General features: G+C 44.1%; 1 protein-coding gene across 1 annotated transcript in view; it reads right to left on the minus strand.

Moving 5' to 3' along the window:
- The window catches only part of cdh23 (cadherin-related 23), an 807,091-nt gene that overhangs the window by 226,220 nt on the left and 562,165 nt on the right, over nucleotides 1-18,706 (minus strand). The window contains exons 28-32 of the mRNA XM_059640347.1: nucleotides 17,452-17,512; nucleotides 14,913-15,061; nucleotides 13,156-13,291; nucleotides 12,471-12,859; nucleotides 10,832-10,933 (exon numbers count right to left, since the gene is read on the minus strand). Of these exons, the coding sequence (XP_059496330.1) occupies nucleotides 10,832-10,933; nucleotides 12,471-12,859; nucleotides 13,156-13,291; nucleotides 14,913-15,061; nucleotides 17,452-17,512 (837 nt within the window). The remainder of the gene's footprint in view (nucleotides 1-10,831; nucleotides 10,934-12,470; nucleotides 12,860-13,155; nucleotides 13,292-14,912; nucleotides 15,062-17,451; nucleotides 17,513-18,706) is intronic.

The raw sequence follows: 18,706 nt of genomic DNA on the forward strand, positions 1-18,706 counted from the left end.
ATCCATCTCGTCCGCACATCCCTAGACTGTGGGGGATATCCAGAGCACCTGGAGGAAACCCACGCAGACACAGGCAGACCATACAAATGCTGCACAGACAGCTAGCTGGGGGTGGAATTGGACCCATAATCGTAGTGCTGTGAGGTGACAGGACTAAGCACTGAGCCACATGCCACCCCGGTTGTAGTGGCACAAAAAAAATAGAGGGTGTCCTCAATGTGAAGGCAGGACCTTGTCTCTACGAAGCTGTGCAGTCGTCACTCCTACTGGGACTGTCATAACAGATTTGTGCTTTTATGTGTTTCTCCCCTCCACCAGTTGCCACATGCCTAGCCATATCCTTCAGGACTTGACAAGCTCAGTCAGTTGTACTGACTCACCAACAGTGGTGATGCCAAGCCACTCTTGCTGATGGACATTGAACTTATTGTGCATTCTACGCCCTGGCCACCCTCAGTACCTCCATTAAGTGGTGCTCAATGTGGTGAAGCACTCATTTATCAGCAGAGGGATGAGGGGGAATGTTTGGTACATGGTGTTCACCAGGAGGTTTCATTGATTATGTTTGACCATGGGACATCACAGGAATTGAAGTCAATGATGAGGACCTTTAGGGAAACTCCTTTCCACCTGAAGACCACTGGGCTAATTCCTCAGGGACGATCTGGGTGTTCAGGTCCATTGTACCCTGAAGGTGGCAACTCAGGTCAATAGAGTGGTCAATAAGGCATACGGCATGCTTTCCTTCATTGGGCGGGGTATTGAGTACAAGAGTTGGCAGGTCATGTTACAGTTGTATAGGACTACATCTGGAATACTGCGTACAGTTCTGGTCGCCACATTACCAAAAGGATATGGATGCTTTGAAGAGGCTGCGGAGGAGGTTCACCAGGATGTTGCCTGGTATGGAGGGCGCTAGCTATGAAGAGAGGTTGAGTAGGTTAGGATTATTTTCATTAGAAAGACGGAGATTGAGGGGGGACCTGATTGAGGTCTACAAAATCATGAGGGTTATAGACAGGGTGGATAGCAAGAAGCTTTTTCCCAGAGTGGGGGACTCAATTACTCGGGGTCACGATTTCAAGGTGAGAGGGGAAAAGTTTAAGGGAGATATGCGTGGAAATGGTAGAAGCGGGCAAGATAGCATCATTTAAGACGTATCTAGACAGATACATGAATGGGCAGGGAGCAGAGGGATACAGATCCTTGGAAAATAGGCGACAGGTTTAGATGGAGGAACTGGGTCAGCTCAGGCTTGGAGGGCCGAAGATTCTGTTCCTATGCTGTAATTTTCTTTGTTCTTTGATGACAGTGGTATCTGCGACATTTTCCGTATCTTGCCTCCAGGGAGGAAGGAGATCAGGTAGTGGGGGATGGGGTGGGTTGGTGAATGTACTCACCTGTCTATCTGTTATGCATGAATTTTTAAATTCATTTGTGGGATGTGGGTGTCGCTGGCTGGCCAGCATTTATTGCCCATCCCTCGTTGCCCTTGAAAAGGTGGTGATGAGCTGCCTTTTTGAACTGCTGCAGTCCACCTGCTGTGGGTTGACCCACAGTGCCCTTAGGGGGAGAAAATTCCAGGATTTTGACCCAATGGCAGTGACGGAACTGTAATGCATTTCCCAGTCAGGATTGTGAGTGGCTGGGAGGGGAACTTGCAAGGGGTGGCGTTCCCATGTTTCTGCTGCTCTTGTCCTTCTGGATGGAAGTGGTTGTGGATTTCAAAGGTACTGGTCTGTGGATCTTTGGTGAATTTCTGCAGTGCGTGTTGCTGGTAGTATACAGTGCTGCTGCGGAGTGTCACTGGCGGAGGGAGTGGGTGCGTGTAGACGTAGTGCCAGTCAAGTGGCTGATTTGCCAAGGATAATGACAAGCTTCTTGAGTGTTGTTGGGGCTGCACCCATCCAGGCAAGTGGGGAGTATTCCATCCCACTGCTGATCTGTCCAGTAGGAATCACAGTCCTTTTACAGAGCTGTGTGTTTCACTGTCATTGTCAGTGCCTTTGTTAATGCCACTAAATCCATCTGGGGGTTTCATTCTTTTAATCAGACTTTGTCATGGAGGTGAGAACTTGCTTTGATTGCTTGGTCATTTAAAAGTGGGCCTGGAGTCACACTGGAGCTGGGTATGGTCAGCAGATTTTCCTACTTAAAGGACATTAGGATTTCGACAGTAATTTTGTGGCTATCATGAGACTGGCTTTTTTTGTTCAAATTCCACATTTTTCTAAACTGAATTCAGACTTCCCCAGCTGGGATCCAAACCCTCAGTCTCTGAATGAATAGTCCAGTGACATCGCCATAGCGTCACTACTGACGTTCCCTCTAAGCTTCTGCGCACAGCAAATGCCATCAGCACCAGCCATGCCAAAGGTCACTGCCACCTGGACCTCAGACGCCCACGCTGTGAGAAAGAACATTCCAGGGAATACAGGTTACCATTTCCCCTTCATATCAGTATGAAGCATTGTCAAGTTCTCAGTTCTCCATTATTGCTTTTAGATGTTCCCCTGTTGCGTTATATAATTTGGAGGCGAAGACGAAATCCTCAGCATGTGTCACACTGTGACCAGCGAAGGCATGTTCATGGTGTGCTGGGTTACTGAGACTGTGCTGAACGTAGCACAGTGAAGCAGCTTTCACCTCACACCACACCATCTGAGGGCGAAGGGCGAAGGGAAATTTTCAGACAAGTCAGCCCACTGTTAGGGGAGTATCGCAAATCCTGGAAAATGGCTCTGTCTGTCAGTCAGTTCATGGCTTGGGAAGGCAGAGGTGGGAAAGTAAGAAAGTGAAGTGTGAATAGATACCATTACTCGGCAGGTTTCAGTAGGAGGATGGATCAAAACAACATTGAAAACTTATATCGTTTTAATGCAGTAGGTTGATCCAAGTGGCTTTTACCTGGTGACAGAACTTGATGCTGAGACACAAGGACAAGTGACTCCAAGATTGGTCAAAGACATGGGTTTTGCAGAGCATCAAAAAGGAGGAGGACAGCACGGTCGCTCAGTTGCTAGCACTGCTGCCTCACAGCACCAGGACTCAGGTTTGATTCCACCCTTGGAAGACTGTCTGTGTGTCTGACTGGGTTTCCTCTGGGTGCTTCGGTTTCCTCCCACAGTCCAAAGTTGTGCAGGTTAGGGTGGATCGGCCATGCCAAATTGCCCTGTAGTTTGCAGGGTTCGCTGTGGTGAGTGCAAGGTTACTGGGATGGGGTGGGGTGGGGATTGAGTCTGGGTAGGATGCTCTTTGGAAGGTCAGTGCAGACTCGATGGGTCAACTGGCCTCTTTCCACTCTGTAGGGGTTCTATGAAATGGAGAGATTCAGTGGCCCAGAATGCTAATGCAGACCTTCATTCACAGCTGAAGGAGTAGAAATTAACATCGAAGTGTTTAGCTTGTCACTTTGGCCTCCTCACTGTGTATGAAGCAGTATCTGTGACCACTAATAATACTTTCACAAATGGTTCCACATCTCTCAAGCTCTAGACATTAAAAAAGACCTTGATGTTTTGACCTGGCAACAGGCCTAAGAATTCATAGATTCGTACAGCGCAGAAAAGGCCCTTCAGCCCATCAAGTCTGCACTGGCATAACTACTACTAAAAGTGCTCTAATCCCAATTGCCCGTGCTTGTCCCATATCCCTGAATGTAATGATATGTGAAGTGCTCATCCAAATATTTTTTAATGGCTCTAAGGTTTCCTGCCATTCGGTACCTTCCCAGACAGTGAATTCCAGATTGCCACCACCTGCTGAGCGAAAAAGCTTTTCCCCAAGTCCCATCTAAATCTCCTGCCCTTTACCCTAAAACTATGCCTTCTCATGATTGACCCCTCAACCAAGGGGAACAGCTGCTCTCTATTCACCCTGCCCATACCCCTCACAACCTTTACTCCTCAATCATGCCCCCCACCCCTACCTCAGTCGTCTCTGCTTTAAAGAAAACAATACAAACTCATCTAGTCTCTCCTTATAGCTCAACCTCTCCATCCCAGGCAACATCCTAGTGAACGTCCTCTGGACCCCATCTAGTGCCTTCCCAAGCCTCTAGCCTGACCAAAATCAGGACAAATAAGCAAGAACCATGAGGGCAAATGGAGTGGAGTTTCTTGGCTTTGAGACTGAGATTTAGAATTTCAGTTGCTACGAAGGAAGGCAGTAATGAAGGAAGTTTGTCTCCTTCAGTTACCAACAAGTTGCTTCTCTTATTCTTTTATTACAATTCCCGCTTTAAGAAAAATCAATTTAAATATTATTCATTGAACTTGCAACTGGGGAACAACAAATGAGGTCAACTAGGAAGATCAGCTGGCTATTGCAACAGGAAGCTTGAGGATGCCACAAGACAGAATTAAAACAGAAATTGCCCCTTTGTACCTCATTGCAGAAAATGGATAAATGGTATCACACACATGCAAAGAGGCAAGGAGAGATGTGGAGCAACTTATTTTGTCTCACTGAAACACCTCTAAATCCAGCAAATCTCGACCACGTAGGAAATCAACTTATAAGGTACAGAATGTCTGTCACAGAACAAGGCCATTCAGTCCTCCACATGTTCATGCCAGCTCTCCAGAAGCTGCTCAACTGGTCCCACCTCCCCCACTCTGTAAACACTCTCTCTCCATAGATACTGATCCAATTTCCTTTTTAAAACCACAACTGTATCGGCATCTTTCACACTCAATGCATTCCAAATTCAATCAATGTTTTGTGATTCTGTAGATAAACGAATCCCTTAATAAATGCAAACCAATTTGATAATGACGTGCAACCATTTTTTTAGTGCTTCTGTAACATTGCTTCATTTTCTGTTCACAGAATCCCTACAATGTGGAAGCAGGCTATTCGGTCCATCAAGTCTACACGTCTGTTGTAATCAAACTCAATACTGGGCTAAATAAATTCCAATTCTAACCACTGCTCCCATCATTTCAGCACCAGCTACTGGTTTTGACTCCACAGTTGCCACCAACAGCAACTTATAGATCCATCTTTTTGTTTGTTACTCATCCCACTCCCCCCTCGTCAGTTAATCATTTCTACCTCACTTCTGACACAGAACCTCCTGCCTCCTCTTTTCACCCCTCTCTGACCTCCCGCATCAGCAGAAATGCCTGGAGCTCACCCACTGCCCATGAAGGTGAGGGCAATGGAGGTGATGAATGATTTCAGGACAAAACTGGATGGTCATATGAGGGAAAGGATCTCATGAGACTGCAGAGGATAGGGCAGGGGGAATGGAACTGACTGGATCACTCTACAGAGTGGCAGCATGGACCTAATGGGCAAAATCACCAAACTCTTGATGTGATGATCCTATGACGACTTCACCACACCCCTCTCTACCCAAAACACATGCTTAAAAGCAGCCACATCTCTATAATTTTTTGATCCGAATGAAAGGTCACAGGCTTGAAATATCAATTCCTTTCCTGTCTCAGCTGTGACCCACACAGGGTATACGGCCAAGGTCAGTAGCTTCGTTTGCCATTTCTGAGGCTTGAACGAGAAAATCCAGGCTGACCCTCCAGTGCAAGACTGAGGGAGCACCACATGGCTGGTTGCACATCTTCTGAGTGAGAAGTTCCACTGAGCTCCTTTCTGCCCTTGTAGGTGGACATAAAAGTTTCCACAGTGCTACTTAAAAGAAGAGCAGGTGAGGAATCTGCATTGTAACAGCTAAATACTGTAGATGCTGGAGATCTGAAATAAAGGTGGAAAATGCTGAAGAAGCTCAGCAGGTCTGGCCACATAGGTGGACAGAGAAACAGAGTTATCATTTCAGGTCTGAGGGGTTCTGAGGAAGGGTTACTGGGCTCAAAACTTTAACTCTGTTTTTTCCTTCACATATGCTGCCAGACCTCCTCGGCTTTTCAAGCATCTTTGTTTTTGTTCCTGATTTACAGCAACCACAGTTTTTTTGGTTTTTAACAGAGTTATCATTTCAGGTCTGGTACAACTCTTTGTCAGAAGAATGGGAGCAGTGTACTGAAGAATAGTCATAACATACTCGAAACATTAACTCTGTTTCTGTCTGAGGTTGTAGATTTGCTTGTTGATTAGCTTTAGTGTTTAGTTGCAGACATTTCGTCACCCTGCTCAGTAACATTGTCAGTGTGCCTCCAGTGAAGTGCTGGTGTTCTGTACTACTTGGTTTGCTGGGGCGGTTGGCATTAGTTCTGGTTAGCATCACTTCCAGTGCTGTTTTTCAGTGGTTTGTACAGTGGTTCTAGTTCAGTGTGTTTGTTGATGGAGTTCCGGTTGGAACGCTATTACTTTCGTGACAGATCACAAAAAGAAAACACAACACAGCCAGACAACACCAGTCACCCTACTGTACATCAGAGACATATCAGAGATAACCACAAAATTACTCAGGCCCCTAGGTATGAGGGTAGCCCACAAATCAACAACCACCCCGTGACAGCTACTGACAAACATAAAGGATCCCATACACACAACCAATAAAGCGAATGTAATATACAAAATACCACGCAAGGACTGTGAGAAACATTACACAGGCCAAATGGGAAGAAAACTGACAATGAGGATATACCAACACCAATTAGCCACCAAGAGACACAACCAATTCTCACTGGTCTCAATACACACGGACAAAGAAGGGCACAAATTCGACTGGGACGACACATCCATAATAGCACAAGCCAAAACAGAGACACGCCAAGGAATTCCTGGAGGCCGGAACTCCATCAATGAACGCTCTGAACTGGGCCCGATATACAAACCACTGAAAAACAGAACTGGAAGTGATGCCAACGACCTCAGCAAACTGAGACACATAAATAACAAGCAGGACAGAACACCAAGGCTTCACAGGAGACGCACTGATAATGTTACCGAGCATGGTTCTTCTGCAATTAAGCACACTAACTCGGAGAGAAAGTCTACACCCTCATCCACATCCCGAGCCTCACATCTTCTCAAAAACTCTGTTTCTCTCTCCACAGATGCTGTCAGACTTGCTGAGCCTCTCGAGTTCCCAGTTGGATCCTGACCAATATTTATTCCACAATCAATATCACAAAAGGATGATTCATTGCTCATTTTCACACTGCTGCTTGTGGGAGCTTGCTGTGTACAGACTGGCCTATCCCATTTGAACTGTGACAGTGACCACACTTCAAAAGTGCTCCATTGACTGTGAAGAGTTTTGTGATGGCCTGATATTGTCAAAGTCAGCACACACAATCACAAAAACAAAATTATAGAGTGGCATGCTGGCTCAGACATTAACACTGCTGCCTCACAGCATTTGGATTTGATTCCAGCCTCAGGTGACTCCCCTGCGTGCGGTTCACACATTCTCTCCGTGTCTGCATGGGTTTTCTCCGGGTGCTCCAGTTTCCTTCCACAGTCCAAAGATGTGCAGGTTAGATAGATTGGCCACACTAAATTGCCCGTAGTGCTCAAGGAAGTACAGCCATGGGAAATGCAGGATTACAGCGATACGGCAGTGGGATGAGTCTGGGTGGGATGCTTTTTGGAGGGACGGTGTGGACTCAATGGACCAAATGGCCTGCTTCCACACTGCAGGCAACGGTTAATGATTCAACGATTGTGCAAGACTTTTAAGATCCTTAAGGGAACACAGAAAACCCTTTTCACTCACTTCTGTGGTCACTGGAATGATCCTGCCCCTTCATAGGAAATCCAACCTGTCTTCTGAAGAGAAATTGCAACATCAGAGTGTCAGGAATTCAACGTAAAGAACTGAAACAAGGATGAAATAATCAGACAGCATCTGGGAAAAGATGCCACAGTGCTTCTTCTTGCCAGAGCTGCTAATAATCATTCCTCGAGTTCTTTGTACGTCTAATCACTGTTTCAACTCCCTCAGTGACTGTAATCACTGAATTGCATTTAAATTGCTGCCGTTTATTGCTTATCTTTTGACGAGCAGATCTTTTAAACAATGAAGATGACAAGTGCTATAGTTCTGTTCTTCAATTTTCTCAGGCTGATGTTTTGTTGTTTGTTGAAAACAGTTTGCTCCGGTGGTGGAAAAGGGATGAGTAGAGTGCAGTTTATGAGATGGTAACTTTAAAACAACAAAGTATTAATTTCTACAACTTCTCTTTCCTTTGATGATGTGCTAATGCAATAAACTCAGAATTGAGCGCTGTAGGTTGTTAGCTGATGAAGATTTAATATAAGCATCATTTCTGGACTGTTTTATTACAGTCGCCAGCCCTATATTCCTGGAGGAGCCCAGACTGTACATATGTCTTTTCCACAGCTGGAAGCCAAAGCCTCAGAATAAGTGGCTGGCCATTCCACACAAGGGTGAGAAGATCCTTCTTCAGTCTAACGGTTCCAAATCTTTGGAACTCCCTGTCCTCAGGAAAATGTAAATGCTCAGTTATGAGATTCATTTTAAAGATTGGCAAAAATTTTGAATACTAAGGTAATTAAGAGAAATGGGGATACTGCAGAAGATAGAGTGGCGCTGAAAGATGCACCATTGTTTAGAACAGATGTGTATGGTCTATCCTACTGTTATTCCTTGTGGTACATGGAAATTAAAATGGAAGACAGAGTTGACCCACATTATTCCATCTCAGTCATAGAGCCTGAATTATAAGCAAAATGTGTCAAACTGTAGGTTAATTCAGAATAACGACAATCGCCAGGGCTTGGAAATCCTCAGAGTTCTGGAAGGTCAGTGTAAAAGGTGAACATTCAGCAGACTGCACCTGTGCTAGTCCAAAATGGTGGATGGAGTTGTCTACTCACTATGGCTTTGACACTTGAATATTTTAATAAGGTTTATGTGAGATTTGTAAACAATGGGCACATAGAGCAGAAAGATTCTTAAATCTTGTCTCAAAGAAAGATGAACATTTAGCTGAAATCCTTACGATTGCGAGTTGTCCCATCAAATCCTGATTGGTTCAAATGTCTGACAGCAACATGTCTTTTTCCAGAGAGGCACAATTTTATTTTCTTAAATGACACTTTATTGATGCATTCTGGCCAGAGTTCTGTGTTGTTTAAGAGCACGATCTGAACTCCTGACAGTGTGTTGACTGCTGAATCACCTCTTACTCAGCATCTTGGCATGCAATGTGCAATTCTGATACCACAGGGCATTTTAGGACAAAAATATTGACAACTTTCTTACTGGCATAAAGTAAAGAGATGCCATGCTGGTGTACAGTGTCTTTTAAAACTTCAAGGTGCTACAGAGTACTTTACAGCCAAAGTCATAATCCCTTAAGTGTAGTACCTGCTGCCAAGTTGGAAACGACACAGTCAATTTGCACATACAAGCTCCCAAAGACATTTAGGATAATGGCCAGGTCATCATTCTATTGACAAGAGTTAACTATTGGCCAGTTGAACAGGGCACAAGTCCCTGTTCTTCAGCACATTGCCCTGAGATTGTGTTGCCTTTTCCTAGTGGCCCTCCAGGAGGAGGTAGTGAGCCACCTTCATAAATCACTGTAGTCCACATGCTGAAGTTGCTGTCACAGTGATGATTGAGAGACAGTTCCAGGATTTTGACCCAGCGACAGCGAAAAAATGGTGATACATTTCCAAGTGACGTGGAGGGGAGCTTGCAGGAGGTGGCGTTTCCCATTTGTCTGCTGCCCTCATCCTTCTAATTTGGGGGTTATGAGGTGGTCTCAGAGGAACTCTACAACATTACACGCCCAGCAGAGAGAACAAATGTGACCCAATAACATGCAATACACAGGATTCCACTAACACAGAACAGATTACTCCACACAAAACAGCAAATGATACACATAATTTACCTTCTGCTCATCCATGATAAGAGAGGAATAAAATAAATGATTTATTAGTCAAACATGCTACATCAATCATTTCAAAACAGAAGCAATGAAGAACGTCAATGATGTAAAATCTCAGCCTCTGCGATAACATGACTCAGTTATTTTCCCAAGAGCTTTGATGTCTGCAATGCTGCTTCTGAAATGTTCTGAGGAAAGAGAGAGCCTTTTACATCAGCTGCATGGCAAACATACCCCACCTGAGAAATTTTAGCAAGAAGGGTCTTGCCCTTCGCTGGACTGATGAAGCTCACAGATCTTTCATCATTAGGCTCCCATTTTGTATTGCTGGAGCTGACATCATTCTCAGGCATCCTGAAGACCAGTGAGAGGATGAACACCTTTGTCAATAGTACAGCAGCTGGCAGGGAAGGATGGGCTGAGAGGTGCGTGTGGGGGTTGTTAGAGTCAATGAGAAGGATTCAGAGGGGGACTGTGAAAGAGGGCGAAGAGGACAGTTAGAAATGGGGTAAGAGTGGCTTTCGGAGGGTTTGGGGAGGGAAGCAGGAGGGGATTTGGGATGGGCCTTGGGAGATGGAGTGGGGAAAGTGGGAAGAGTTGGGAGTGAAGACAGGGAGGGTTGGGTTTGAATGAGGAAGGGCAAGAGGATGGGGGTGTTGGGAAGGGGGATGAAGAGGAGAGGGACGGAGGATGGTGAGTGTTAGAAAGGGAATGGGATAGTTGAAACTGAAAGTGGTGTGTCTGTATACAAGAATGGAATCGGAACTAGTACTCTGATCAGGTGAATCTACATTATACCTGTCATTTTACAAATTTAATAGGTCGATAAGCACTTAAAAAATGTGTGCAACACATCCTAATTTCTGGACCCATGAATCTTATTAAAATCCTGCTCCTCTCCAGGTCCCAAGAGTCCGTGGTTAGAAGACTAATGACACTTTTGCTGACATCATGAATTTATGAAAAAAATGTGAATTTATTCTTGTTATATCTTAAAATCACATGCAGTGATATTCTCTTTTGAATAAATTGTATATCCTTACCACAGTGGAGTCTTTTTTGGGTCCCCCATCGTCTGCAATGACTGTGATCAGGTAATAATCTCCCTTCTCCCGATCGATCTGACCGCGGACGGTTATCACTCCCTGTGGGAGATAACAAGAGGAGGGACAGTGATACACTCTAATCACAATCCAACCTGTTCACCAGTCTGATGCAGAACTGGGCAGTGGTAATGTTGCTGGGCTAGTAATCCAGAAATCTAGCTTAATGATCTGGGGACATGCATTCAAATACCAATATGGCATATAGTGAAATCTGAACTCAATAATAATCCGGAATTCTTTTAAAAAAAATGAGCTGGCCTAATACAGACTATGCAACACGCTGGTCGAACCGCTATCGACAGCATTGTCGTAAAAACCCATCTGCTTCACTTTAATGCCCAATGGGAAGAAGGGAGTTGATTAACGCAATTGTCTGGAGTTTGCAATACAGAGTTAACACTAACAGTGTGGGTTCAATTCCTGCACCAGCTGACGCGACAACGAAGGATTCTCCTTATCTTTGCCCCTCATGAGGCATGTTGACCCTAAGGTTAAACCACCACCTGTTGTTTCTCTCTAAGTGTAGCTCTTTCAAACAGCCTGCACACAGGTATGAGAAACTGCAGATCTCTGTCCACCCAATGTTTCTAGAACAACATTTTCATCAGGGTGGAGTGATCCTTTTTGTTCCTATCATGTGATAGGGGCATAGCTGGCTAGGCCAGCATTTAATGTCCATCCCTAATTGCCCCGAAGAACTTGGTGGTGAGCTTCCTTCTTGAACCACTGCAGCCCATGTGCTATAGGTAGACCCACAATGCTGTTAGGGAAGGAGTTCCAGGATTTTGATCCAGCGACAGCGAAAGAATGGCGATATGAGTTCGAAAGTGAGCGAGAACATAACTTCAAGCTCAGGCAGACAGTGTGTCTGTAGTAGAATCAGTCTGACCCTGAATAAAGAAACATAGAAAATAGGTGCGGGAGTAGGCCATTCAGCCCTTTGAGTCTGCACCACCATTCAATATGATCATGGCTGATCATGCAATCCCACTGTCCCAAATTGGATGGATACATTGGAATGTTGGAAGAAAAGATTATTACTCTCTGCAATGAGTTTGCAATCTTCCACCCTCTCTGTGCTTGACACCAAGAATGTGGAAATGCTTATATCCATTCCAGAGATGAGGGTATCATTGGCTGCGCAACATTGAACTGAATGGCTTGTTTGACCATTTCAGACGGCAGTTAAGAGTCAACAGCACTGGCATGGGTCTGGAGTTGCATCTAGGGAAGATCAGGTAAGGACAGCAGATTCCCTTCCCTCAATAACATTAGGGAATCAGATGGGTGTCCTGTGTTTAGTGGTAATTGGCTGTGGTTACACAGCTAACATTAGGCTGGCATAATTTTTGTTGAATTCATTTTTCAACACCTGCTATGCCCATATCCCCAGAACATTAATCTAGGATTCGAGATTACTCACACAACGACAACACCACCATCTCTACAAAATACTGGTTAATGAATATCTACCCCAGTACCATATATCCATTAGAAAGGAGCCCATGGCTGGGAATGAAACTCTGAGTTTAAGATACCAAGAGACAGTACAGGACTACAATTCTAACATACTCACAGTAACTCTGTTTATTTGGAACAAGGAGAGGGTGCGGGCAGAGGTGTCAGGGTCGAACCTATAGGTGATCAGATTCATGTTGTCTGCAGACTGAGCTTGGATCTGGACCACTTCAGTCCCAGTTGGGATGTTTTCCATTAGCGTAGCTTCATATGATGCATTTGTAAACTGCACAGGCTCATCCAACTCATTGAGCAAGGTGATGTAGACAGTGCAGTAACCTCTGTTGTACGGTGCAGCTTGATCCATGGCAGAAATATTCATGAGATAGCTGGTCCTGGTTTCATAATCAAGGTAGTTCACTGTGGTGATGAGGCCTGTACTCTCATCAATGGCAAACTTTCTCTCTGAGCCAGACAGGATTGTGTAGGTGACGATGCCTCCATCTCCTGGGGTGGGGAACACAAAAACAGTGGGACAGTGGACCAGGTAACATCTTCTCAACACTCCTTTTTTTGCACTGCTCAAAGATCTTGTGTCGCTTGATATTTGATGACCACAAAGTGCATTGAAAGATACATAAAGTTCAAATTATTGCTGTTGCTGCTATCTCCCATCCCCTACCCATCACATCCAGAATATTGGCATGACTGGTTGAATACATTCAAAAGGATTGTACTCAGCTGGCTAGCCCTGACTGGCCGCACCAATGAACTTTAGACTGAGAGAGAGTTAGTTGATTTACCAGTGTCCCTGTCGGTTGCTCGGACGACAATGACTGACGTGCCGACCCCTGCGGTTTCCCGCAGCCCTAGTCGGTTATACTGTTGCTGGGTAAATACTGGCTTTTCATCATTCACATCCTCCACATATATAATCACCTAGACAAGGAAAAGGTCAAGTCAAGGGCATGAGAATTCACAAAGCGACGATGACCAAATTATCAAGACTCTGTCCATTCCTAAATGGTTAATTCAAAGTGTCTCTGATCTTCCTCTTTTATGCTGAAGATACATTGACCACAAAATGTTGGGATTTACATCACTGTCTTTAGGGTAAGTGAGGCAGATTTAGCTCAGCAAATTGAAGCTTAGAGCTGGATTAAAACAACAGCTGTGTTAGAACAGCAACTTGCAAAGTCAGCAAACATAATCAAAGACCCTTCCCACCCCAGTTATAATCTCTCCCAACCTCCTCCGTCAGGCAGAAGATACAAAAGCTGGAACTCACTCACCCACAGATTCAAGAACAACTTATTCCCTGCTGTTATTAGACTTCTGAATGGACCTCTCAAAATTTACATTTACATCTCACTGTCTGTGCACCTTCTCTGCAGCTGTAACATTGTATTCCTCGCTCTATTCTGTCACCCTAACGCAATCTGTACTGTAGGATCTGCCTGTACTGCACACAAAACTAAACTTTTCACTGTACGTAGGTACATGTGACAATACCAAATCAAATCAAAATTGTTGCAGCGGTAGTGTCTCTGAAGGTAAGGACCCAAATCCAACCCACCCCTAAGAGGGTGACTAACACGTCCAAGTAGGTGATTAAAATAATAATAAACTGCTCCCATAATCATGGGTAGAGGTCTCTAGAAACTGAGGGATCTATTGTAAGAATGTCATAGACAAGCACCAAGAATAACCACAGAGGGAATAATGAGGGTGAAAATACAAAAGCTTGTGGTCATTCTGTAGGTGTGCTGTGCTCAGTTCTTAGCAATGTCACTTCCAACTTCAACAGCTAAATTATGAAAAGGGATCAGATAAACCAGTGTTGCATTCCTTGGAATTGAGAAGGTTAAGGGATTAATTTTATTCATTCATGGGAGATGGGCCTCACTGGCTAGGCCAGTATTTATTGCTCATCCCGAATTTGCCCAGAGAGCTGTTGAGAGTCAACCACGTTGCTGAGAGCCTGGAGTCACTTATAGGCCAGAAGGTTTCCTTCCCTAAAAATTCCACTATCCCCTTATTGGGATTTGAACCCAGGGCCCAGAGCATTATCTGGGTCTCTGGATTAGTAGTCGAACCATGATACCAAGAGGCCATCACCTCCCCCACACTAGTTGACATTTGGAACTCTCTTCAGTCAAATGCAATTGTTAATTTCAAATCTGAGACTGACAGACTTTTGCTAACCAAAGATATTAAGAAATCACTATGGGGAAAAGGGGTGGAGTATTATGGAGCTACACCAACCATGATCTCATTAGCTCAGTATGCACCAGGAGTTAGTTAAACGGCCTGCTCCTGTTCCTAAGTGAAGATTAACAATAGTCTTAACCCAGTCCTGGGGTATACGGATGGAAATGTGGAGAGAAGACATGAGCAAATGGGACTAGTATAAATTGCGAAAACTGGGCAGCATAGGCAAGTTGGGCTGAAGGGCCTGTTTTGATGCTGTAGACCTCTATGACTCAAAGACCTGCAGCATTAGACAGAAAGCCCTTGATGACAGCTTGTGTCTGTGTATGAACTGGAGATGCGTCCTTACTCTGACAGAGCTCCTCATCCTGCCAAAGTCATTGTTGTAGGCCTCCACTTGCAACACGTGGGTGGTGCTGCTCTCTCTGTCCAAAGGGTGGGAGCCCCTGGAGATGAGCCCTGTGTCAGGGTCAATCTGAAAGTTATCGTTGGGATTTCCTAGAAACACAAGGAAAATTGAACAGTTAAAAATATATCTCCTTAACCAAGCTTCCTGTAACGACCACAAACATTAACGTCTTTTCATGCTGGCTTCCTCTGAAGTGGATTCATGAGATGGAATGTAACATTTACAGGATGCAGTCTGCATTAGCTCAACAGTTAGCTGAAAGCATGGCAATTCTCGAAGAGGATTTTATAGATTAGGAAAGCCTTTACACCTTGGGCATCAGACAATAAATTTAAATCTTAACTCCTGCCTATTCAAAATAATTTTCTAATACTTTACTTCACTCTTGACTTATAAATTGCCAAGACATCACTTCAGGCTCTGAGGCCCTCTTTTAGAGCTTACAGAGGATGCCTCTTGAATTATGGCTTGGGGACAGCCAACTGAGTCAAATCAGGCTTCCTACCTTTGGATTCACATGAGTAAAATTAGAACACTCAACCCTCAGAATTGATGCCTACAGTAAATAAACAACACTTTTGAAAAACCAGTGCCAGACTTTGTGAATAATTGATACTAAACACTGGGCTTACAGCTCAAACAGAAGATTCAAGAATTTATTTCTCCTACTGTGGCTTTAGCAAAGCAAAGTTAAACAAGGTAGTCTAATTAATGTCTAAAATTTAAACGCAACATTTATTTTATTCCCTACTATCACACAAAGACATACAGACAAACAGATACAAATAAGCAATTAATCAAGGTGGAGAAGAAATGAGATGTAACTAATCAGATCACTTGAGCAGATTCGACAATCCATAACAAAAACATAAGGGTCACTGGGCCCAAAACATTAACTCTAATTTCTCCTCACAGGTATTGCCATACCTGTTGAGATTTTCCAGCAACTTCTGTTTTTGTTTCTGATTTCCAGCATCCGCGGTTATTTTGGTGTTTATCAACAATCCTTAGCATTGGCAACATATGGGATTATATCTTGCTTGCTTTCAGATGACATTGATGCATGCACGTAGCTTCCATTCTCTGAACTTCCATTAAGTTGACAATGAGAGAACAAGCAGGGAGCAATCAAACCTCCATCCTGTAGTTTTCTGACTTAAACACCATCCAAAAACCAGCTCAAATCTGGCCACTCCCTGTTAGACTAACCATCTTTCCATTAGGGCCCAGTTAACATTCAGCATCTGCCATGTTTTTTATTATTCATTAGCGGGATGAGGACGTCGCTGGCTCGGCAGCATTTATTGCCCATCCCTAATTACTCAGAAGGAAATTAAGAGTCAACCACATTGCTGTGGTCTGTAGTCAAAAAGGCCAGACCAGGTAAGGATGCTTGAGCACAAAGACTTTGCAGAACTGAAGCATCTACAGAGCATTTTTAACATGAATCAACCTGCAATTAACTTTCAGGACAGGCCTCATAAAGAAATATCAATTTGTTTCTTCTTCTTTTTTAAGAACATCACCTGCTCTCATACTTCAAAGGCTAGCTTTCAAATCTCAGGTCACAGATCACAGCTCCAAACCAAAAATGATTAAAGGGATAAAATAATAAAAATTCAGTTAGGGTCCTACAGTTTTCTATCTTTGTTACAGGAATCTGAGACCAATCTAACTTGGAAGTTCTCTTTTTATTTATTCATTCATTCATAGCAAATGAGCAACACTGGATGGGCCAGCATTTGTTGCCTATCCCTAGCAGCCCTGGAGAAGCTATGGTGCAGAGGTGCCACGCGGTGGACAAAGTCTGAAGTCACCTGACAAAGGAGCAGCACTCAGAAAGCTTGTGATTTCAAATGAACTGTCACTTCTGACCTTGCTGTAGAGAAGGTAATGGTTCACTACAGGTGGTCGTGACCTGTTCTGGCCTACATTTGACTCCAGGCCCACAGTAATGTGGTTGACTCTTAACAGTTAGGGATGGGCAATAAATGCTGTCACGCCAGCAATGTCCACATTCTAGAAATTTTTTAAACAAGAGCACACAGAAGTAGATTGCATCACCGAGAGAAATCCTTTTATTGAACACGATCTAAATTGATACAGAGATGGTAGGAACTGCCGATGCTGGAGAATCTGAGATAACACAGTGTGAAGCTAGATGAACACAGCAGGCCAAGCAGCATTAGAGGAGCAGGAAAGCTTGATGTTTCGGGTCAGGGCCCTTCTTCAGAAATTTCTGAAGAAGGGTCCTGACCCGAAACCTCAAGGTCTCCCGCTCCTCTGATGCTGCTTGGCCTGCTGTGTTCATCCAGCTTCACACTATATAAACTGATTTTGTTTGAAGAGTTTGGAGTGAGTTTGGTCAACCAAACTCCAATAAAGAACACATCTGTTTCTTACTTAAATGACTCCTTCAATTAAATTCTGCTTCTTATTGCTAAGTAAAATAAATAGAGCAGATACAAGTCAATGCTACCTGAGAGAATTCTGTACAAAACCTTCCCATTAACTCCTTCATCTGCATCAGTGGCTTCCACCTATTAAAACAGAGAAAAGGCAGATTCAGCAGAAAGCAAATCACAGGCGACACTTCCCCACTGCATGCTGCGCTGTAATTTGAAGCTGCATTCTAACACACTGCAAGCACCTGTGAAATCACGGAGCACAACCCAATTCCTCTGATGAAAAAGCAAAATGCCTTGCATTGCCAGATTTACCATCGGGAGCTCAGAAAGTGTATTTGATTCAGTCATTCTTGGGATTCTGGAATTGCTAGCTAGGTTAGCAGTTTTCACTCATCCCAAGTTGCTTTTGAGATGGTGGAGCTGGGCTTCCTTATTCAATGGTTGCTGTCCTTTGGATGGAGGGGCGCCCTCAGAGACGTTAGGGAAGAAGTTTGAGGATTTTGACCCAGCAACACTGAAGGAACGGCAATAGACGTCCAAGTGGGGACGGTGAGTGGCTTGGAAGGGAATTTATAGGCAGTGGTTTTCCCATGTATCTACTCCCCTTGCCCTTCTAGGTGGGAGAGTTTGTAGTCAAAGGAATCGTGGCAGGTTGGAGCAGTGCATCTTTTGGATGGTACATTGTTGCCTTTTCCTTAGGATGGAGGCTTTCAAGACTAGGGGACACATTTTTTAAGGTGAAAGAGATTTCAAAATGATACTAGGGGCAAACGTTTTATTACACAGAAGGTGGTTTGCGTGTGTGATGAACTTCCTGAGGAAGGGATGGATGCGGGCACAATTACAACATTTGAGAGACATTTGGATAGGTGTATAAATAGGGATACGGGCCAGGAGCAGGTAGGTGGGACTATTTTAGTTTGGGATTACTTTTGGCATCGACTGGTTGCGCTGAAGGGTCTGTTTCATGCTGTATGACACTGCAAGTAACGGCAGCTTACACAGGCAAGTCTAGCACAGCAATATTTCACAAGCATCAATGGAATGACTGGCCAGAAACATTGATTGGATGACTGACAGAAAGCTTTACTGTTTCATCTCAAACTGTAGAATCAGATTTTTGGATTTGAATCAGTCAGAAATAAAGCCATGACAAATATAAGACATTATGACAGTGAAAGCCAAGGATAATATATAACTCACAACACAAAGCAAACGAAACTAAAACAAAACAAAACAAAGAACTGCAGGTGCTGAAGGTCTGTAACCAAGAACAGAAATTACTGGACAAACTCTGCAGGTCTGGGAGTACCTGTGGAGCCAGAA

This window comes from Stegostoma tigrinum, chromosome 37 (assembly GCF_030684315.1).
Source record: "Stegostoma tigrinum isolate sSteTig4 chromosome 37, sSteTig4.hap1, whole genome shotgun sequence".
Lineage (NCBI taxonomy): Eukaryota > Metazoa > Chordata > Chondrichthyes > Orectolobiformes > Stegostomatidae > Stegostoma > Stegostoma tigrinum.